The sequence below is a fragment of the Aplidium turbinatum genome, chromosome 2 (assembly GCF_918807975.1).
Source record: "Aplidium turbinatum chromosome 2, kaAplTurb1.1, whole genome shotgun sequence".
Classification (NCBI taxonomy): Eukaryota; Metazoa; Chordata; class Ascidiacea; order Aplousobranchia; family Polyclinidae; genus Aplidium; species Aplidium turbinatum.
In genome coordinates this window covers 28,113,635-28,137,011 of record NC_137473.1, presented here as the reverse complement: position 1 = coordinate 28,137,011, position 23,377 = coordinate 28,113,635, and the positions used below count along the sequence as shown (strand labels likewise).

The 23,377-nt window shown below is 35.8% G+C and overlaps 2 protein-coding genes across 2 annotated transcripts in view; both read left to right on the top strand.

Moving 5' to 3' along the window:
- Positions 1–4,304, top strand: part of LOC145788473 (uncharacterized) — a 41,670-nt gene extending 37,366 nt beyond the window's left edge. The window contains exons 7-8 of the mRNA XM_082600237.1: positions 3,427–3,471; positions 4,255–4,304. Of these exons, the coding sequence (XP_082456363.1) occupies positions 3,427–3,471; positions 4,255–4,304 (95 nt within the window). The remainder of the gene's footprint in view (positions 1–3,426; positions 3,472–4,254) is intronic.
- A 787-nt stretch (positions 4,305–5,091) lies between these two features.
- The window catches only part of LOC145788472 (mucin-4-like), a 42,879-nt gene continuing 24,593 nt past the window's right edge, over positions 5,092–23,377 (top strand). Inside the window, exons 1-6 of the mRNA XM_082600236.1 lie at positions 5,092–5,149; positions 6,922–7,161; positions 8,485–8,703; positions 9,293–9,502; positions 10,470–10,587; positions 11,363–11,470. Coding sequence (XP_082456362.1) covers positions 5,092–5,149; positions 6,922–7,161; positions 8,485–8,703; positions 9,293–9,502; positions 10,470–10,587; positions 11,363–11,470 — 953 coding nt within the window. The remainder of the gene's footprint in view (positions 5,150–6,921; positions 7,162–8,484; positions 8,704–9,292; positions 9,503–10,469; positions 10,588–11,362; positions 11,471–23,377) is intronic.

Sequence of the window (23,377 nt, the reverse complement as noted above, 5' to 3'; positions counted from 1 at the left end):
GAGGTTCGCATCTTACAGAATGGTCCAGAACTACGTTACATAACAAAGATTCGCAATCAAAGGTTACTTCAGGTCATAACCAATAATAACACATCGCACCAGAATTTTACAATCAAAACAACACGCTCGTTGAAGACACAAAGCAGTCCATCGCGTGGCCTTGCACATTGATTGTGACAAGCAACAAATCTGAAGTGGCAATGGGCGGACATGTAACAAAAATGACAGATAGCAGATGGGCCAAAATAGCCACAGAATGGACATCGAGATATGCAAAAAAACTAGAGGCAGACCGAAAACAAGATGGCGGGATACATTGAAGAAAAGACTGGCATCATCTGGATGAAAACAGCGAAAAACAAAATGGTGTGGAAACGTATTGGGACTGTGGCCATCTGCCAGCAGTGGCATGACTCGCTGATGATGATGAATGAAGTAAGCAATTTACTTTAATTGCTGCTAGCAGCTGTTGGTAGAGCTGGTGTTCTTCCAAAATACCAAAAATACCGAAAGAGTGACTTTTATTTTGCAAGAAAATTGTTAAAAATGCTTTTTTTAACAGCAGCAACCAACCTGATAGTATCCTTACGTGAAATGCTTCCAATCCAGATTTTCCAATGGTTTTGAGCTAAATATGTTGGCAAAATTTTCTCTTCCAACAGAATTGCCTGAAATTGGGACACCGATTCCTCCCACGGCAATCGTGGTTAAAACAAACAACTAAGATATGGTGCACAACATTTGAAACTCATTAAAGCGTCAGCATCGTTGTCTACTGTATACTGTTTGGCTACTCTAATCAACATGACTTTTTCTTGCATAAATATTGACAATTGACAACTAGTAATGTTTGGGTTATTAAATTCTAAATCTAGCCAAAGAATTCTTCTATCTCATCACAAGTTTGAAATAATATATAAAAAGTGCTAATTTTAATAAAAGTTATATAATTTAAAAATACATTAAAGTTACTGAAATAAACATATAAAAATTCATAAAACTGAGTGTTGGTCGTGGTACGTTTGGGTATTAAAAGGGTAAGTATCGGAGGATAAGCTCGCTTTCTGCGGGATGAAAAAATTGCTGTGGCATGACTGGATGATGATGATGATATTTTTTCATTATCACGAATATATTATTCTTTGTTATTCTCCTTCTGATAAAGTATTTTCATTCGGCCTCATATTGGTGACCAATCGACTTCTATTTTGTGGTGGAACATTTTTTAAACATGAACTCAGCAAACAAGAGTTGACCTTTTAGTCTAATAATATTAGTCTAATATCCCATATTATTAAACTACAGCTGAAAGTCATCATGAACTGAGTTAAAAACAAATTACACCCAGAAATAAACGAGTACCAATATGGGTTTATGCCTGATAAAGGAACAAGGAGTGCGGTCTTCATTCTGAAAAACCTCGCTCAGAGATCAATCGAAATGCAAAAAGACCTGTACTTGTGCTTCATCGCGTATAAAAAAGCTTTTGATAAAGTTCAACACAATGAAATGTTATGCATACTCGATCAAATTGGAATTGACGACAAAGATCTAAGAATTATTCAAAATTTATATTACGAACAATCAGCTGCTATCAGGATTAATGGTGACTGCAGTGAATACACGCCCACTCAGAAAGAAGTAAGACAAAGTTGTGCGCTATCACCCGACCTTTTCTCATTATACAGCGAAATAATTTTAAGACAATTGAAGATGGAAGAGGTCTTAGTATTGGAGGAAACAACATTAACCACATACGATATGCAGACGACACCGCTTTGATAGCCAACTCGGACGTAAACCTGCAGAACATCTTAGATATTGTTCGTACGAAAAGCAAAGAAAGCAGAAACAATGGTCGTAACAAAGAAAAAAGTAGCCGAAACTCTTATTTGTAATTTATCGGTTGATGTAACAATTCTTAAACAGGTCTAAAAATTAAATACCTTGGTACCATGGTAAATTGGGATGCAAGACACGAAACAGAGCTCAACATAAAATCAGCCCAAGCAAAAGCAAGCTTCCAACAAATGAATCCAACTCTTTGCTATAAAAATATACCCTTTAAGACTCGGTCTACAGTTTTAAAATGCTATATTTATCCTGTTTTTCATCACAACTCTGAAACCTGGAATATCTCAACAAAAATGGCTGGAAAAATTAATGCTTTTGAAATGTGGTGCTTTCCGTAAAATGCAATGTATTTCATGGCTTGCAAAGAAGACAAATAAAGAAATTTTACACCAAGTGAACCAAACCAGATCTTTGTTAAAAAGTATGAAAACCAGAAAATATAAAATTCTCGGCCATGTAATAAGAAAGCAAAAACTGGAGCATCTTTCTTTAACTGGTAAAATTTTTGGAAAGCGGCATTTGGCAGACAAAGACAAACTCATCTGAAACAATTTAACGACAAGACAAAGATAATCATCCACACAACATATAATAGGAATATTTGGTCTAATTATTTATCTGAGGCCGTTGATGCCTGGTTCAGGCAAGGCCATTGAAGAAGAAGACACACCAAGCTCTCGTAGCATGCGGGGCTCATAGCTTATTAACGTGCAAGTGTTGTGTCATGTAGTGTTTTGTGTTTGTTACAAATTGGGTTTATCAAAGCAATGTCAAAAATATATTTTAAAATCAAGCAATCATGACACAGTAACAGATTTAATGTGATACTGCTGTATGTTGAAAGCAGCTTTTGTTTACACAAAATTAATTTTATTTGAAAAAAATATATACTGAAATCTGATGTACAGTAATTTCTTTGGGCGAATTGTTCTCCATCTTAGTTGAGAAAAGGTTTGCAGATAGTTGTACAAGAACTGTATTGTAGTAATACATTTACAAAATTTATCGCATTTACTTAGTAACCTACAAAGCTTTGTAACGACATTGCTCAGTGAATGGGACAATTCCATTCGATCGCTTCTAATCAGAAATCATTTTAAACACCATGGAACGTGTTCAAAATAAAACGCCCATTAGAAGGAACCAAACAGAGCTTTGTCTAATTCACTGAGTAATAGTTTTAATTGTTTCGAATTATATGTTACAGCTCAACATCAACAATGTAGCTTTAATATTGTACAAACTCATAAAACAATCAATAAAAAATCAACCAGGTTTGGTAACTACAAAAATTTATTGGTAGAGCTTTCGCCGCCGTAAAGGCGGCTTCATCAGTACTCTTATTCAAATAGAATAATTCATTGAAATAGAATAATTCATTTGATACTATTTGATACTTATTGATACTGATTTGATACTCATTTGATACTTATTATACGTTTGGTTGAATCCTCTTACATGGATCCTACAATTTTTATGATTAGCAATTCCCATAACACCGAGAAGCCAGAACTGAGGTTAAGAGTCTGCAGAAACCTTTTATTACTCATAAAACAATGATGTATTTTTCAGGACCTAAAACTTCAACCACAACTGTGCCTGAGATGACCACTCCAGGTTGAGTAGTTGTGCATTTTTGCGATTGTTTATAGGAATCTGCTTTAAAAATTAAATAAAAGGGCCTATTTCAATGTATTACAAAGCATTACAATAGTTTTTAATTATCCAATTTTTGATATTCATTGAAATATTCCTAAAATATTCATTGATATATTCATTGAAATAATTCATTGAAATACTCATTTGAAATATTCTATTTCTATCGATTCTAATAGATTTCATATCGAATTGCTTTAGCATACAAAAACAAAAAATATACCCAAATCTAATATGCAGTAATTTGTTTGGGCAAACTACTCCTTTCTAAGTTGAACAGTTGTGTAGTCGTTTTGCAATCGTTGAAATAAATTAGCTTACACTTTAGTTAAAGTTAAAATAAAATCTGCCTAAAAATTGAGTACAAACACCAATTTCGCTACTTTTCAATGTAAGAAACATATCAGAATAAAATAGAAAGTATATCTCAATATTATTTGTGCATACTTGTATATTAGAGCTGTATTGGATATGTGTTGTAGGCTGGATTTTTATTAAATTGTACTAAGGAACTTACAATGCTTTTTAATAACATTGCGTACTAAATCTGACTAAATTCTCTGTGAAACACCAAATGGCATTCTTGTTTCATTGTGTTTCAAGATGAATTCAGATTAGAAGCGTTCTAATAAAATTCTGTTTTATTTATTGAGCAATCTTTTTAATTGGACATAATTATATGTCACAGCTCAACTATGTATTAAACACAAAACAAATGACAAAACAAGTGACGTTTTTTTTCAGGACCTAAAACTTCAACCCCAACTGTTCTTGAAATGACCACTCCAGGTTGAGTAGTTGTGCATTTTGCAATCGTTGAAATAAATCTGCTTGAAAATAATTTGAGTTAAAACCCTAATTTTACTGCATTTCAAAGCAAATAACATTTCAGAATAAGATAGAAAGTCTGTCTTAATGCCATTCATTATTATTATAATAGATTGCATATCAAATTGCTTGAAGATAGACCAAATGCTGATGTGTGATAATTTGTTCGTGTAAACTATTCATGATCTTTGTTGAGAAAAGGCATGCAGATGGTTGTATATTAGAGCTGTATTACTGTAAATACGTCTTTTGGGCTGAGTTTTTGCGACATTGTAGTAAGCAGCCTACAATACACAGAAACATCATTACTTGGTAAATTTGATTGAATTCTGTTTGAAACACCATGAGACAAATCTTGTTACATTGTGTTTTAAGATGAATTCAGAATAGAAGCAATCAAGAAAAATTGAATCTAATTGATTGAAACAGGTTGTTACTTGTTCAGATATAAATGTCATAGCTCGATATAAGATCGTCACCAAACACAACTCTTTGCTCACTGTTGTTGCACGATATGGTGCAGACATGTTTTGTTGGGGCTTGGCAGAGAGTGCTGCCTGTGAGTGTGGTGAAATCCAGACGGCACCCCACATAATCAAGGATTGTTCGCTGTACAGACCCCATCATGGTATGGAAGGTCTAGTCTCTATTGACGATGACACCAGGCAGTGGATAACCGACGGATGCCCTGATATATAGCGCTAACACGAGAAAAAATTAAATAGAAGGTGGACTCATACTCACAAAACAATGATGTATTTTTCAGGACCTAAAACTTCAACCAAAACTGCGCCTGATATGACCACTCCAGGTTGAGTAGTTGTACAGTTTCTCAATTGTTAAAAAGATCTGCTTTCAAAATTGAGTTAAAAACGCTAATTTTATGGGTGTTTAAAGGAAACAACAGCTGGAAATGGCTTGCAGATAGTTGTACATTAGAATTTTGTTGGCTATGTAGCAGGCTCGGTTTTTGCTGCATTGTGCAAAGTATTTTGCAATGCTCAGTACCAACATTGCTCTATTTATCGGACTAATATGTGTTTGAAAGCTCTCAAACAGTATTCATCTTCAAACACGATTTTCCATGGCTTGTAACATGGTGCTAGATAAATGCATCTTTAGACAATTTTTTAAAATCTCCATGGCCACCTAAAGATACGGCCTGATTTGTCACATTTTGCAGAAATTTTCAGGTTTTTCTAACTTTGGGCGAACGTTTAAATAAATTTTTCTAAAAATTTGATTTTTACGCTTTCTTTGTTCTTTTCCCCAGATGACACAATAGGTTTTAACATCCTCACATGTTGAAAAACAAAGAAAATTTGATTTCGAAGATTTTAGTCAGACTGTTAATTTTCAATATCAGTCTGATTTTGCGTTTTTCAACTTACTTTTTCTCATTTGCTACTGCTTCCCCAAGGCAACAAAAAAGTTTTATGTCATGAGGACACCGCAAAAAGTAAAAACATCTCAAAAAATGTCAGTCAAGGACTAGCAGTAGCTGTAATCAAAATCTGCAAAATGTGACAAATCAGGCCGCATCTCCAGATGGCCATGAAATCTCCTTTTTTAAACTTAAGTAATTCTTACAATTAAATTTTCAATTGCTGTTTGATGCACCAACACTAAATATTTTGAAGATTAAATAAAATGAAGCACAATTTATTATTTTCCTTGTTGCTCCAACCACAATTCAATCATTAAAATCGCTGAAGTTTGATCTATCGATGTATTTCGGGCAAACTTGCGCCATTTTAGTTCAGTGGTTATGCACCCCACTAAAGATCAAGCGGCGCTGGTTCGGCTCTCGGAGCGTGCGCTTGAGCAACGCATTTCAAGACTACTCTCCAGTCAGCGTCACCTAGTGGATGGAATAATTCACAGACAAGAATACTTTAACAGAAATGGAAAACTTCACTCTGTTAATCTCGGAAGGCACTTTAACATGCAGATATCCAATCCATGGACTTCTGTCCAATCCAACCACGAACCAATCAGATGCTACGTTATCTGTCCAATTGTGACCATTCCAGCATTCAGCCAGAGAATTAATTATTAATTTGAACTTTGTTTGGTAATTACAGAAGAAAAAAGAGCTTTAGCAGAGGTGGGAATCAAAACCACGTCAATGTATTGACTACCACCGCCCTAACCCAATGAGCCAAGTCAACCGATGGCAAAGCGATGATTTAATTTAGCTAGAATTTGCGTTTTTCCTTTATTTTTCCCAAACGCAACCTTGCTAACGTCATGAACAGCGTAGCTTCTGATTGGTTTGTGGTTTATTAGAAATCTGCTTGTTAAAGTGCCTACCGTTAACCTCGGTAACCGGTTTTGCTTCACTGGTTCAAAGCCTACAATGCGGAACTGCCAGGAATAGCCTACCAAAGCTTTGTCAGTCTGAGGACAAAGACTCATAAACAAAACCAAATTGATTGTCAATTGACTAAATAGACTGAGTCTAATCGGCTTCTTAAAAGATCGATTTATGGTACATCTAAAGATTGTGTTCATTGCATACAAATTGTTTAGTTGATGAATCTAACCGATTATTTGTAAAGTCTGTAACTTGGTATTTTTTAGCTTGTCCGTTCTTGAGCTTTACAAGTCAAGTTGGCGCTAATGTGATTCGTCTCAGCATATCATATCCCACAACAGCACAAACGTCATTTAACGTCTCCATCTCTGGAACTAATTTTCAGCAGTTTTTGTCTGATGAGAACGTTGTGGTTGTTGAGAACTTGCTTGCACAGGAAAGATATTCTGTCGTAGTGCAAAGTAACGATGTGTGTGGTATTACCTCTAGTAAAGATGTTTTTACTGGTAAGATCGAAAATATGTGATAATTTCTTTTTATGAAAACGTAGGATTGTGTATTTGTGTAATGTATGCAGCTAAAACGTTCAATGCAAATCGCCTTTCATTGCACTTTAAATCAAGTTTTTAAGTAAATTTAAATTCAAGTAAATCCCGTGCCTGGGTTATTCATAATCTTGATAGCCACTTTACATGGTCCAGATCTGGTAAAGATCTGATCAGATCCTTAACCGATATGATAAAGATCTGGACCAGATGAAGTGGCTGTCTGGGAAGGTAGCGCCGATAAACATTGCTTTGTCCACACAGCTACTTCAAGCGCAGTGGGAAACACGATATTGGAATGACTAGTTTTCTGTAATGGTGTAATGTGTTTACCAGTTTAGCCTTAATCTATGATTTTGAGCTCAATAACTAGATTAAAGTTTTTGTTATCTTGACCTGACGTGAAATTTCGTGTCTACAATTGCAAAGCAAACGCTCTACTCACTTATGACTAGTTTAAGCAGCTACGACCAAAATGCTGATTTTTTTTCTTACTGATAGCTTTAGGCTGCTCTGCAACTATTTTTGGAAAATTTCTGAACTTAGTACTGCTAAAAGTAGTAAAAAGATTTAAGTGTGCTCGTCAAAGAATAAATTATAATCACTGACATAATCGCTTGTCTACCATCTTATAGTCAAATCTCAAGCCTTCCATTTTTCCGACATCACAAAATTAAGTAATAATAAAAACAATTCATCTCATCCAACACAACCAAAGCAACACTCAGATTGTACAGAAGGCTATTAGAAGCAAAAACAATAGAAAAACCAATAAATAAAATGAATAGTTTTGACACAACACAAGATATCGGTCAGTTGATTGACTTCAGTTTTAATCAAAGTATAAACAACAATTTTTGTGACTGAACGAGTAAATATAACACAAATTTTGTAATCTCTTTTTTAAATTTGATTTGTACTAATTACAGCTCATGTTTTAACTTAGCATGTATTTTTGTCACCTTTCCCCAAAATAAGGTTGCTTACGTTTGCAGTTTAAACTAAAAAATAATAGCTCATCAAGCTATTGTATATTTTTTAGACTTTCATTCGAATGTACATTTTGCGTGCAGTTTTTTTCAAGTTTATCTTTTGCTTTGCACAATTAGTAGGAGAAGGACTGTTATAAAACTTGCCTTTAAAAAAAAGAAAAGATTGGAACTGCTAGTAGATTACCGTGTGCTTGATACTTGTGAGAAGATACTTTTTTTTTCTTGCTTCTTATTGTTTGTGTAAATAGCTTTCGCTAAGTTATTTGAAAAATCTTAAAGCCTCTCTTTTCAGCTGGGCAATGCACTACGCAATGTACTAATGGAAATTGCGTCTTGGACAGCAACAAAGAAGTATGCGAATGCATTCTTCATCACAAAAGCATTTCACCAATCCTTTGTCAACCAATACCTATTTGTGAGCGAACAGATTGCGGTGCCAATGCTCAATGCTTCAATCCTGATGGATGCGTATGTGATGGGGGGTTTGAAAAAAATGGCGGCAATTGCATATGTAAGAAAAAAAAGCAAAAAACTTGTTTTTTAAAATATTTAATGTTGGTTAAATGAATAGTTCAGTTCTGTGTAAGCATTTGGTTCAACTTGCATAAAAGCTTATTCCAAGTAGGTCTAGTACAAACAAGTAACTTTTGTAGGCTACGATTGTTGAATTTTTTATTGATAGCATTTATAGATATAACTTAAAACCTCAAAAGCACTTTAATATAATGACAGTGTTGCTGACTCTAAGGTCCCCTTGTCGACTTATTTGTTACTGTGTTCATTAAACCGGATGAGATTATCATCTCACCATGTTCAAGCTAGCAGAACATGTAATTGAATTATCGCAAAGTACAGGCTTATACAGTAAACATTTTTGCGCGATAAATCGTTGACATTTTACTTAGCCTACTTTCGGTGATTAACTTCATTGTCTCAACTGTTAAGAGACTGAAATTTCTTATTGTAATGCAAGTTCATGTATATTGTAGAGCCGTCATCATAGCCGACATGTGTGGCTTTGTCAGTAGATTTCATTCTTATTTGCATAGAATTTATTATCTTTTTGTATGATGATTTGCATATATTGCATATTGTTACAGTGATTGACAAATGCCAACCGAATTCCTGTCAAAATGGTGGAAGTTGCCTTTCCAGTGGAATTAGTTTCTCTTGTACTTGTCCATTCTATTACTTTGGGCAATTTTGCGAAATTTATCAATCGCCTTGCACCTCCAATCCATGTATGAATGGTGGTCAGTGTGAAGATGATGAACCTGGCTTCCAATGCAAATGCACTGCTCAGTACACTGGTAAGCTCGTTTGGACAATCTGCGATCAATTGCAATATGCAGATTGCAGTCTCTGGTCAAAGGAATTCAGTTTTGTTTTATTGAAAATCTCAGGTTGTCAACTCTTGATTTTAAACTATGGTATGTTATTTCCTTTTCGATGAAAAGTAAATCTCCACAATGTGCTGCTTGTAATAGTCAGAATTCATTACGACGTTTTGTTAACCAGACACAACAGATTTCTTCCAGGAAAGATAGATCAGGACATTGGGTAATGAACTAATGATGCGTAGTTACTTGCCACGTGACAGAAGATAGAAACATGTTGAAGCAAGAAACTAAGTTGATTGATAAAAAAAAAATCAGAATTAACCGAGAATCTTTCGAAGAACATATGTGTTGATAGCTCAGTTTTCCACTAGAACGGCACAGCTTACCGCCCTACCATGCTGTTGAACTGCCTGTCTAATCAGGAGTTGCGTTCGATCAATTACCATTTCTTACTTATTTTCGGCTCTTTTTAGAAGATATAAAGTAAGAAACAATAAAAGTGCTTAGCCAATCACATTATATGTTTGAACCAACTGTACATGAATTGGCATTGGAAAGTTTCGATAAAGACTTGCTTCCATCGCAAACAAACGTTGTGAATGTAAAGCAATGTGATATTAAGTCATTTTAAACAGCTGTTTGTAAAAACATTGTAAAAACTTTACTAAATAAAACAAAATCGGATGTCAAGTTTGATTTACAGCATTTTGGACAGTAGGAAGGTTAACCTACGTAATCTTAATTGTTATTAATTAATTTTAAACATAATGTTAAATGTTAGTTTTGATTATGGCAGGTTCCCATTCACTCGATCACTTTCATCGTCTCTAATAAGATAATCTTATATGTTTAAAATATCTTATCAAACCAAGAGAGGATGCAGCATTGTATTATAAGCTGCGATGCAAAGTGTAACACACTTATGTTGTCTTGCCAGGCAATACCTGTGAAGAAAACTTTAATGAATGTGAAGGAGTGAATACACCATGTGACCAAACTCAGATTTGTAACGACACGATTGGTGGATTTGAGTGTGTTTGCTCAGATGGATTTTTGTAAGTCGATTGCTGAATAAGAGATTTCAAAAGACTGTAATTAGGCCTACTATATTTTGGGTAGCACTTTCTACGAAAACCTTTGTTAGCCTATACTTTTTTCGTCATTTATCCACATTCGTATAGATTTTTGATGAAGACAAGTAAAGTTAAAGTATATTTGGAAAAAAGTTTTTTGTAAACCAACTATTACAGCAAACTTTCATCAGTTCTGACTCCATATTGTGCTATTGTTAGTGATTCATATTTCTATCTTAATTTTATCTTTTTTTTTATCAAATTTACCTGAAAAACAGCGTTTCATCTGTTTATAAAGTGATCTACCAGCGCCATGACTTATACCGCATAAGCCATAAGGGAAAGAAAGCCACGTGAGGTTTAAAAACGCTTAACGTTTCAATCGTAAAGTTGTTTGTAAAACACTGAACTGAATTATATTAGTGACTGCATCATTAGCCAAGACATCTAGGTGTAAGTTGAAAAGTTTTTGTGGTCAAACATTTTTCTTTTTTAATGTTATTTTGGTCATCTTTGACAGCAATTCTACTTGTTTTATTATTTTGACTTCAAAAAAATAAACGTTAATGCATGACTTTCAATAACTGCTGCACTACTTGGGCTTTTAGTGAAATTAAATGAAGACTCTGCGAACGTTTACTTACAAATATGCAAACCTGCTGGGTGCTGGTACTTCTGGCTTACCTTTTACTAATGTATTTTTAAATATGGTAAATGTTTAATTCCTGTATATAATTCAAGATTTTTTCAACAACAGAGATAACGGAGAGGGAGGGTGTGTCGAAATCATTTTGTTTCCGTATGGCAGTGGTGAAGGAGACATTTTGCTTCCTATTGATGACGACGAAGTTTCTCAACCAATGCAGTGAGATAGCTAAAAAATAAAGATGATTTTAAAATTGATGTAGCTAGTAGGCTATTGCACTCAGTAATCTGCACACGTATGAAACAAATATAAGTAATTTTAGTATGTGTAATAAACATCAAGTTGAAATGAACATTATATCACTATAAAAATAAACGCTTTAAAACTCTTTAACTACCACGGGCTCTTTAAAGAGCCCAAGCCCTAAAAAATACACACTGCAATCACCATAACTTTGGTTTTTGTTTGCCAAACTGCATGGGTCTTACTTTTTTAGAAATAGAAAGACTTGTGTTGTCTAAGAGATGAAAAAAATTACTAGGTTTGTATTCGAATTTTTTTCTGCAATTTTCAATCATTCACAGAGAATATTTATTTTCTGTGCAAAGTGACATTTATGCGGTTCTTTCTTGACATAACCCATAAACATCACCGTGACAACGTTTGTGTAGAAAGCTTGACACTTGCCTGACATGTAGTGGTGAAGTTTACCGCAGTTTAGAGTTTTTTTTTCAGATCTCTCAACAGAAACAACAAAAAATCAAAAAAATACAAAATTTTTGCAGTTTGTCAGAAATTTTAGTGATTTAAGGCATTTTCAAAAAAATACACAAAATTTGTAAACATACTGCTAAAGGCTGTTGAAAATACAACAACTTTCATGTTGTGATTTTTTTCTGGAATATACCGTTCTCAAAATATTGCAGTTCAAAATCAAAGCCTTGCTCAAGCTAAAATCTAAAAAATGCATCAAAAAAGCGTGGTACAGTAGTTGGGGTTAACCAACAAAACATAACTTGCAAAATATAAACAGGAACAAATTAAAGGGTGCCTATCACAAACATCTTTCATGAGATAACTGAATAACTACAGTAGAATAGTTCACAAAAGTAGTAGGAAAAGAGGTTCTGAACCCCCAAGGGTATCACGTAAGTTACATTTCAGGTATCACCGTGGTTACATTTCAGGTAACACGGATGTTAGGCAAAACGTGTCAACGGCGTGACCTCACAACTTCGCAGAGCGAAGTTGTTCTGGCTGTTTCTAGAAGCTTAATCAAGGCTACGATATTATTTTATTAATGCTATGAACATTGAACAGTGATACTTTTCGAAATACGTTTTCTGCAACAAGGACATGTAGTTATTTTTTTGTTCACAATTTCGGCAGCAACATAAATGCCCGCATGGTAGAACTTTGTAGGTGTGAAGTACCTTGTGTGGTGGTCATAAAACAATCCATTTTTTCATTACAATGTAAGTGATAAATATACCTAAAGCGTACTTGAAAGTCATGAAGATATCAACGCTACTTTAATAATTTTTCTTACTCAACCAACATAAAAATACCAATCTCAGAACATATTAACTAGTGTAGTGTTGCTGATTTTAAACTGTAGACCTAGATTTGTTATATTTCGTGAACTTCCGAGGGAAAGGTGGGGTAAGTTGAGCAGGTTTTTATAAAAACGCGTTTCTTGAAAATGTGTCAGGCTTCAGAGAACATTTTTGTCATGGATATTGAAGGTATGCTCATTGGCTCTGCTTCAACGCAAAAATATTTTTCTTGTCTCTTATATTTCATCTGATCTGAGTAGTTTTGTAAAAGTTGCTCAACTTACACCACCCTTTTTTTAATGGGGTAAGTTGAGCAACAGCATGGGGTAAGTTGAGCAATAGTGGGGTAAGTTGAGCAACAATGAATGAAGGCGTTGATTGCTTACATTAATAAGAAATCAAGATAACTTCAATTTCTTAAGTTGCAGAGTTAGTAGAATACACGTTTTTATTGCAACTGAGCCATTGATTTACCACTCAGAATATGTTTTGGGTTTTCGTATCTAGGGAGGGGGTGGTTGCCCCAGTTTTCAATATATCACCATATAAACTATTTAAATGTTAGGCTATAGTGAGGAGTTTTTGGAAAAATCTCTTGCAGATCGATGACGTAACGCCAGAGAAGAAAAAGTGTTGCACCTGATGTTAAAGCGGCCGGAGCCGGGCCATCTAGATGGTTAATTTTTACTTGCCTAGTTTCCTATGTTAAGTGCTTATTTCTTCTTTCTGGCATTTAATTAACGCTGTTTGACGCGTTACTACATCGTGGGAACGTATACAGTCGCTACAATACTCTCCGGCCATTACAACTTTGTTTTAGTAGTAACATTTAATGAAAACAGAATCCATATGACAAGAACATGTCAATAACAGTCATTAGCCCCACTTCACAAATACAATGGTTATTCAACATTCCAGTTGTCAAGTCCAGATGAAAAAAATACTTTTTCTTTACGACGTTCTGTGCCACCAATCGTTGACGGTGTGGGTAGTTTTGTCACAATATCTTTTGTGCACCAACACTCATCCACAGCTTTGTTACTGTATGTAATATTCGTTATCATCCCGTGAACTTCCAGGAATTTTGCATCTATGTCCCCATCATCATCAAAACCCTTAATTCGCCCCACATAATAGCCAAATGGATTTTGGACTTGCCCTCAAATTTTACAATAACAAAATCTCTAAGTGCCAAATTTAAATCAGGAGATTTGTTACTTTCTTGCTCTTCATCGCTTGAGGCCATGGAACTCAAGCCTGAGAGGTTTACCGAGTCTTCAGAATCTGCTACAAAAAAAGTATCTTCTTCATTAATGCTGGATTGCATTAATGCAATCTTTTGTTTTTACCTTTTGGTTTTAACTGTTGTGTGGCCTTGAGCTTTTTCTTTTCAAGTCTTTCTTCTTTGCGTTTGTTTTGCAACGCAATGTTGCTTTGCCTTTCATGTCATAGCGAGCTTCTATGGCATTTTTTTCTGAAGTGTCTGTTAAAATGGCAGTTTTTCCCCCTACGTCGCTTTCTTTTGCTCTTTCGTGCTGCTGCCTTAAGGAAGAGAACTATATCTGATGGTGATGTATACACTGTTGTCACAGTAGGCCTATCATCAACTCCTGGACTGGTGAAAGGACGCCGATGAGTGGATTCACTTTCATCAAGATGTGCTGCTACATCACCAGTTACATCATTGTTATCGGCTGATTCAGGCTCAACTGTGCAACTGTCAGTAGTAACAAGCCCATTTTCCTCATTGCCAAGTAATATGGCATTTGACTGGCCATCAGCAATAGGCATAGGTCGATCAGTGACCATGCTCGAAACAAAATCTGCATCAGGAAAAATGTCCGCATTGAAGGGATAAATCCCTGTAGAACGAAAGCCAGATGTCAAATGTTACTAGGAGTCATTGCCAATAAGTAAGCAGATTTTGCAATTCCGAGAACATCATAAATTGTTATGGTTTTGCCTGGATTGTTGGGAATCCAATTATCCATAAACCTGCTGTAGTACGACTTAAACGGTCCGTACACAGCCTTGTCTAGAGGCTGTAATTGATGCGATGTGTGGTACACGCTAGCCGTGCATAGCTCTACTGACTGAAGTCACATTATCGGCAGCGACAGCATTCTTCACTCGATTCATGTAACGAGTCAGCGTCAATACTATGATCAATAGAAGCAGGCAAGCAGCATTTACGGATTTTCCATTTATAACATCATCTGCTGCACTCCTCAGCACAGCATCTTGAATGTTTCCCTTGTTTGTGTTTCTTAGATATATACGAGGCATTGTATTTATCTGACCATTGACCAAGCAATATATTTGAAAAAGTAACCTGTACATCAATTGTAAATTTAACATGAAAAGAAAAGAAAAAAACAAGATAATTAGCTGGCTTGACCTAATCAGCTGTCTTAAGTTATTGACTGGGGTAAGTTGAGCAACTGCTCAACTTACCCCAAGAGCAATTGCTCAACTTACCCCATCTCCACTATTTTTAAAAAGTTAATTTTTTTCAAAAACTGCTAGAAAACTATATTGCATTATTGGCTACAAGCCGAGGCAGATGTAACGTCTACTTCAATTGCAAAACGAATTTCATCTATCTCTACTAATAATTCAATAGACAAAAATTTCCGCCGCTGCCAAATATTTACTCTTAAGCACCTAAACTCAAAAAAGTGCAACCATTCCTAAACAAAGCTTCCAGTTGTTTAGATCGATACAGTGGCTTAAAAGGCATTATGGGTGAAATAACTTGGTAAAGGAAAAATTTGTTTTAGCTTGTCCGTTTTCCCGGAACTAGGGGTTGCTCAACTTACCCCATTGCTCAACCCACCCCACCTTCCCCCAACCCTTAATTTTTGTCGGTCTGATTGTCAGCAATTTTTTATAAAGCTTCATTACATTTTTTTAAACGCTTTAGCAGGGAAAAAACTTATGTTGGCGGTGATTTAACGTTGCAGGATACCTTTGTGTCATCGCTTCTGTTTCATGATGCTGCACATTGAATGTTTTAATTGCGTACGTAATCGGTTTAATCGCGTCGGCGTTCATAATTGTTTTGCCTTATTTTCTTTCATTACAATTACATTACATATGAGAGCTTGTAAATGACGTGATTTTAACTATTTTTCATCTTCGTTTCGAAGTACAGCCATAATTATTATTACAATACAAGTCCTAAACACACCTAAAGCATATACTTGAAGATCATAAAGATTTATTAATGTTATTTGTATAATGTTTCTTGCTCAACCAACATAAAAATATCAATCTCACAAAATATTACCTAATGTAGTGTTGCTGATTGCAGATCTTTTGGTTCTAGGCATATAGAGCATCACGATTTAAGTACCATAATTATGTCAACGCATGTTTGTTTTTCTTCTCAAAAACAGGTTGAATTTTAGGTTGGAACTGTAGATAGATCTAATAACGATCTGACGATTCAAGTACGGAACACAAAGTTCTTATGCAAAATCCCACTATAGGCCTACTTACAGGAGGTTACTTGGCTAAAACGGAGTTTAGCAGACTAGTATAGTTGATACCAAAACGAGAAAAAGGAGTTGTCTTCTTCATAAGACATAATTGATGACCTAATGCAGGGAGCTTTAGAGCAAGAAGTTGTGTCTAACTGGTCTGAAATTTCCAGAAATATATAACAGCAAACGAGTCATTAATATTAGCCTGCTTCGATATTTGAATAAAAAATGCTTATTTTTTCATGCACATCAATTATCGTTGTTACTAATTAAACAAAATCCCTTTACGCTTCTTAGAGCGCTCAGTTTACTTATTTAGAGCAGTAGGGAGTGAAGTAGGCTAAACGAAAATTGAATTCAGATCAATCCATTGCATCTGCCATTGGCGTTAAAATTGGCTTGGATGCATAATTTTAATGAACAAACCCTACCATTGTTGTTCACAAATAAGGAAAGCAAATTGCTGCAAACTAACTTTGCTTGGTTTGTGCAGATGAAGTTTTTGAGACACAAAATAGTACCGGTACGAATCGTGTTTTGAAAGGTTGATAAACGCTGGTCTGAAGAAATTGCTCAACACATTTCTATCATGTTCTTTTTGAGTGAGCCTCCAGTCTCACCACTGTTATGTTGTCGAGGTAAGGAAATGTTGCAGTTAATTTTGCATTTGCCACCACATGGTCCATCTCTCTCTGAAACGCAGGAACTCTATTTGTGACGCCAAACGGAATGCGTTTAAATTCCCATAATTTCTCAGCGCCTCATATGCAGTAAAACGCCTATCTTCATCTGCAGTACGGATTTGCTTGTAGGCCTAGCTATATGCGCTTTTCAGAATAAACGTGGAAAACACTTTATAATTGGAAAGATTACACAGGCCAACAAAAAATTTTTTTTCAAAAGGCACGACATGTTAGAGTCATTTTAAGGTATTTCGAGGCCCCTGATTCCGAAAATGCACTTGTTTTTTTCGAATTGGCTCTAGTTTTTGAGATACAGCAAAAACATTTTTTTTTACAATTTTGAGCCCCTATAGATTTAACGTCGTGTCGTTTACTACATAGAAAAAACTGAAAGTAATCCCAGGCACATTTCTGAGTTGTATAAACACTATTTGGAACCAATTACGTTGATTACAACCCAAACAAACAGCTATTTAACGTTTACTGGCCCAGTAATAATCAAAATACAACGTGAAGCAAGCCTGAGGATACAAGATGTAGAATATGTAACTTGTGTCTTGCGTTATGATATTTGTTGACTTCAACAGTATCAGACTTACTAACTAAGCTACTAAGTACAAACAAATTGCATATATTGTTTTGCTTAACAAACTGGACAAATAAGCAAAACAAAGCTACCGATGAACAAACGCAACTTTTTATTACGGTAGGCCTAAACCTACTGAGCAACACCCCATCAAGGTATGAAGGCCATTTATGTAATTACAGAATACAAAGTTATGTTTTTCAGTAAAGTAGCTGCTTAGAATTTTATCCTTGTTACGGAAGAACGTAATCTTGGCCTCGGAGTCAAACCACGTTGATCGAGAATTCGAGATGAGGAGCCAAGATTCCAGCTGCCACTTTTGATAACTAAATCTCTAACTACAATAGGTGGTAGAAATCGTTTTGAGAAAAAACCTTGACCTTGCTCCAAAACATTGCTGAAGGTATTGAAGTTACTCTCGGTCATTCACGTTTTACTATTGTTTCAAGCAAATCCCCACTTGAAGCAAGAGAGGGCAAAGAAAAAATATAAATGGCAACGTCCATGCAATGGCCGCCTTGCACACTCCATGTAAACACGGTGTTCCAACTTCCTTTGTGACGACATCTTTCGAACATGTTCATCGTACAGAAGTATCAATAAGGTGATTCCACGGCTCTCTTTACGCCATGGCACTCTGAACTTCTTCTTAGCCTTGAGTCCAGAAACGGGTTTGAGTGCAATGTTTGCATACTATAAGAGGAACCCAGGACTTATCTTGATCAACCAGTTTCATGTCAAAGTAATAATAATAATAATGCTTGTTTTTATATAGCTCTGTATCCATCGCAGAATGCGTTGCTCCTCAGCGCTTTACAAAGCAGACAGTGTCAATGCAGCGTATAGAGGACAGCATCCTACTCGTCAAAGGCATATTTTATTAGCCTATACATAAAAAAAAAACTTCTTGGAGCAAAGACTTGGCCTTGGCAAAGGCTTAGAATAAAATTTCATTTGTACAAGTAGGCTATCCATTTCAGTAGGCCTACCTTTTCAATATAAAGCTGCATTCATAAACACATGACTTTCGGGCTATTTTGTTTGTGAGGTACTGATTCACAACTGTTTTCATTGAATATTCATGTCTCCCTTAGTTTAATCACAGTTCATTTCAACCCTTGCTTGCGTTTTGAAGTTTTGTACAAATCAACCAATTGAACTAGACAAGTGCAATTATGACATCACAATGGTAAGCAGGGCTGAAAATAAGTAATGTGCCAATTACAAGCTTTTGAGTAACAATTTCTAAAATATTTTCATTGTCAAATATCTCGAAAACTAGAGCAAAATCGAAAAAACTAAGTGCATTTTCGGAATCAGGGGCCTTGAAATACTCTAAAATGACTCTCACCCTTTGTGCCAACATTTTTTTGTTGGCCAAAGTTTATTCTGGGCAAGGAGTAACCGTCCAGCTCCGTAAACAAATTGATTGTTTACGAATAATCTATGCAAAAAAGATTTTTCTTGCTTTTTCCATCTTTCACTACCATTACTTGAGCACGCCAAGAAGAAATGCTGGGCTTGGTTATTCCTTCAGAATGAAGACGTAATACTTTGCCCTCTATAAAAGCCTGATCTTTCTTGTTGAATCTTTTCGACTTTACAGCTTTTGGTTTGCAGTTTGGAGACAAATTTGAGAACAGCAATGGGACAGCAGTCGAAGCTACACACAATCCTGATTGACGAAACGCCACGAGATCCTCTTCATTGGTTCTGTACGTTCTGTACTCAAATATGCCAACGGCAGACTTGTGTCGACATTGGAAATCTTGATCCAGCAGAATGTCATTGAGAAATCGCAAGCACACATCTGGATAATTACCTCGGTTAATCATTACGTCAGTCATGCAATGACCTACATTACCTTTAAGGTTTCACGAAGCCATCTAAACCTGTAACGAGGCAGAGTTGATTGAAAGCTTCAACGTTCTTGCTGTCTCGTTGATTATAAAACTACAGAAACCGCCAGTATCAATTAAGGCAGATAATTCTTTTCCGGCAATAACAGCATTTAACGTGGCATAAGATAAGCATTGAAGGAATTTATTGATCACATTCAAGGCATCCGAATGGACAGTTGCAGATGTATCAGCAGTTTCTCTGCTTTTACATACTCTAGAACAGGGGTCACCAAATGGCGGCCCGCGGGCCGCATGCGGCCCGCCACGCCGTATCGCTGCGGCCCGCGGAAGGTATCAGCGTACAAGTATAATCAAAAATACTTTTCTTGAGGAGTCAATGAGCATGAAGGTAAAAAATTCTTTCCGGGAAGCATATTATTTTCGCTTTGCATACGATTCCACCGACCGACCATTCAGATTGTAGTTCTAGGTGGGGGTCGCTCAACGTTATTCCAATGCGATGTCCAGCCACACTGTCCCAGTGGTTGATTAAAACGTCTGTTTTCGAATTTCGAAATTGTCTGTGAGCATAGGGTTGCTTATTTTAAATTTGTATGTGTCATGTAAACACTAGTGTGCGTTTCACCGTTATTATGTTTCACAAGCAGTGTTCCCTTTAAGCAAGTTTTTGTTAGCAAAATAGGCCGGTGTGCCAAGTCAATTTATAATAAATTGACAAAGTATCATATATAAATTTAAAGGCTTTTTCTGGTTGTATCAATAAAATGAAATATCTTCTGACAGGTGTTGTTTGTATTAATTCTGGTTGTATTTTCATAAGACAACTTCTGGTTGTATTATGGTTGTATTTTCATAAGACAACTTCTGTTTGCATTATGGTTGTATTTTCATAAGACAACTTCTGGTTGTATTATGGTTGTATTTTCAAAAGACAACTTCTGGTTGCATTATGGTTGTATTTTCATAAGACAACTTCTGGTTGTATTATGGTTGTTTTTTCAAAAGACAACTTCTGGTTGAATTATGAAAATATTTAGTTTGATACGGTACTGCAAAATGTTGTTAATCAACAATTCTTGCCATGCTGATAAGCACCGCAAGTAACAGTTGTCAAATAATCAAGAAATGCGGTTTTATAGACTCTCACAAAAAGATGAAAAACCAACTCATTGCTTTTTTAGAGGGAACACCGTTCATGAGTTACGATAGAAACGTTTTTTTTTGGTGATTTCTACAAGTGTTTGTTTCATGGTGCCTAGTTTCTTTCTCCCCGTTATTGGAGCCTATTTTTCGCTGATATGTTAGCAGCATAGCAGGTCACTGTTGTTGCCTGTATTGCGATGTGTCAAACATTTCTTTGGTTACTGAAACTGTTAATTGCAAGATATCTTTTGCGAAGCGAAGTGACATCACTCTTGCTTGGCGATGAATATTCTAATAAAACCGTTCGCCTCGCTATAAGTGCGCAAAACAAGTGGCCTCGTTTATTAGACATTGTTAAAGAAGTCAAAAGTGTTGTTAAAGGAGCTTGGCCTGGCGGTAGCGTTGTTCGACTAATTTTGTTGCTGCGGTATTCTAAGATAAATAGTAACAACATGTAACGCTGAATACTGGGTACGAAATGCGTTCATTTCTACCATAAGAGTCAACCTACCTAAAATTTTATTAGTGCGGCCCGCCACAGCTCTCCTTAGTGCCAAAGTGGCCCGCATGCAAAAAAGGTTGGTGACCCCTGCTCTAGAAAAATAGCCCTTTTTATTACATTTAAAGCACACTAAGGGTCGAATGCACCAACAGTGATTAACTTAAACAAGGATTAAAGTTAATGATTGTTTAACTAAACAGTGATTAAAGTTAATCGTTTTTGGTATGCACCAACAAAATTTTGTTTATGATTAGTTGATCAATGATTTAATCAGACTGTTGATGGTTTTTGCTGAGTCATAACTGTAGCAATGAGTATTTCTTTGATTTGTTATGGGATTCAGTACAGTTCAGTGGTAGAAAAAGGTACCTACATACATTGTTTGTTCATGGCAATGGCAAAAAGCGTTATATTTGCTGATAAGTTATTTGTAACCTAATGTTAAAGGGGGGTATGTTAAAATACAAATTTGGATTACAAACTCTGAGTACTCCCCAAAATAATGCCACTGGGAATAAAAAAACATACCATGAAAAAAGTTTTGGGTTGCCTCTACAATTGGTCATAGAAGGCTGGAACTATTCTCAATAGTTTCGTTTTGAAAAGTTAAGATAGGAATGTAACAGTTTCAGAAGTATCAGGTTTATGGATTGGCCCAGACAGGCCCATTTTACCGAAAGTGGCCTATTTGGCCTATCGTGATTGTATGAAATTCAAAATTTTACGTTAATAATAAGGAGATATTTTTTTGTTTAAAACGTTATGATTCGAATTGGTACTTTCAAATGGATTATATGCGTTATGCAATCAAGATTTTCTTTTTTCACCCCACCCTACTGCACATATTGCAATATAACAATTTCTGCTATTCGCTTTTAGCCTAAGTATGATCTTTCATTTTTGTCTCAAAATAATATTCACGGCACAAAATTCTGCAACACAGTAAGTTACATCATTATAACATAGCATGATGCCCTTCTTTGTATACGGGACACTTGTATCATTAGGCTACTCTCTAGTGAACTGATAAATGAGCATTATCGCTATATCTTATGTTAAAACGTTAAAAAAAATTGACCTTTCAGCAACAAAAATTCTCTTTTTTCATAATCCTGCCCCCCCCCAGTCAAAAATTGTTCCGGCGCCCCTGGCTACAATAGCCAAATTTTGGTAAGCAACCCATAACCTCAACTCAGGGCCTCAACTATTTTATATATATACAATTTTAAATCAGTTGCTGTCCAAGAAAAGTGAAGAACCCTTTGGGCCTACAATTACATTTCGGTCATTTTAATCCAATCACACATAACACCTTCCATAGTTCAAAAGGTGCAGCATGATGTTGCAATTACCAAGAACTAATACAATACCAGTATTAGAAACCTTTGCTGGTAAGTTAATCAAGCTTTAAACCTACTCTGGAGCTGTATTAACTCTGTTACTTAACTTGCCTAGTTAATCACAGTTTAATCATGGTTTAAATAGCCCTTGGTGTTGGTGCATACGAAAGTCTCACTTAATTATAGTTCAATTCAAGATTAAGTTAAATACAGTTTAATCACTGTTGGTGCATTCGACCCTAAGTCTCGCGCTGGACAAAGCTTTCTGTCGTGATATGAACTTATGAAGGACCACAATAAAAACACAATTTCTTTGATTTGGTTATCACCGACGTTCCTTCGAGATGCACCTACATCGTTTGATTCTGTAGAGATTGTGGTCACAGCGGAAAACCATAATATTTCCGTGGGAAAGTCGTAACATAAAATTCCTGAATCCTTTCGTCTGTATGCGATAACAACCAGCGAAACACACTTCTGAAAGTCTCTTCACGAATTGTATTTCAAGAAAAACTCAGCAACACGGGCTGTTAAAAAATTAGTGCAACACGTATGTCGTATGCACTACGCAGTAGAAAACATGTCGCCACAATACAGATTTCTGGGATAAAAGACGGAAATTTCGTCTAGTTGGTAAGCATTCGACCAACCTTTCCAGCCACAATTCTAATACAGCGAAACTGACTTGGGATATTTCAAACCACATAACTTGTATCCATGACGTAATAGTCGATAACCGTGTTTAAGCAATTCCACAGGTGTTAAAAAGGATTGTGAACTGTTTTACAGGTGTTACAAAGGATGATGAAATCTCTGCTCATTTTTTAGCAATATTCCATGACGTAAGATGCCAGGTTAAGTAGACCTTAACGGTTTTATGTGATGTTTGATTTGGGGAACGATTTTCCATAACATAGCGGCTCAGTCTGACATGGCGTAACTAAAAAAGAATTGACGACAATTGTGAGC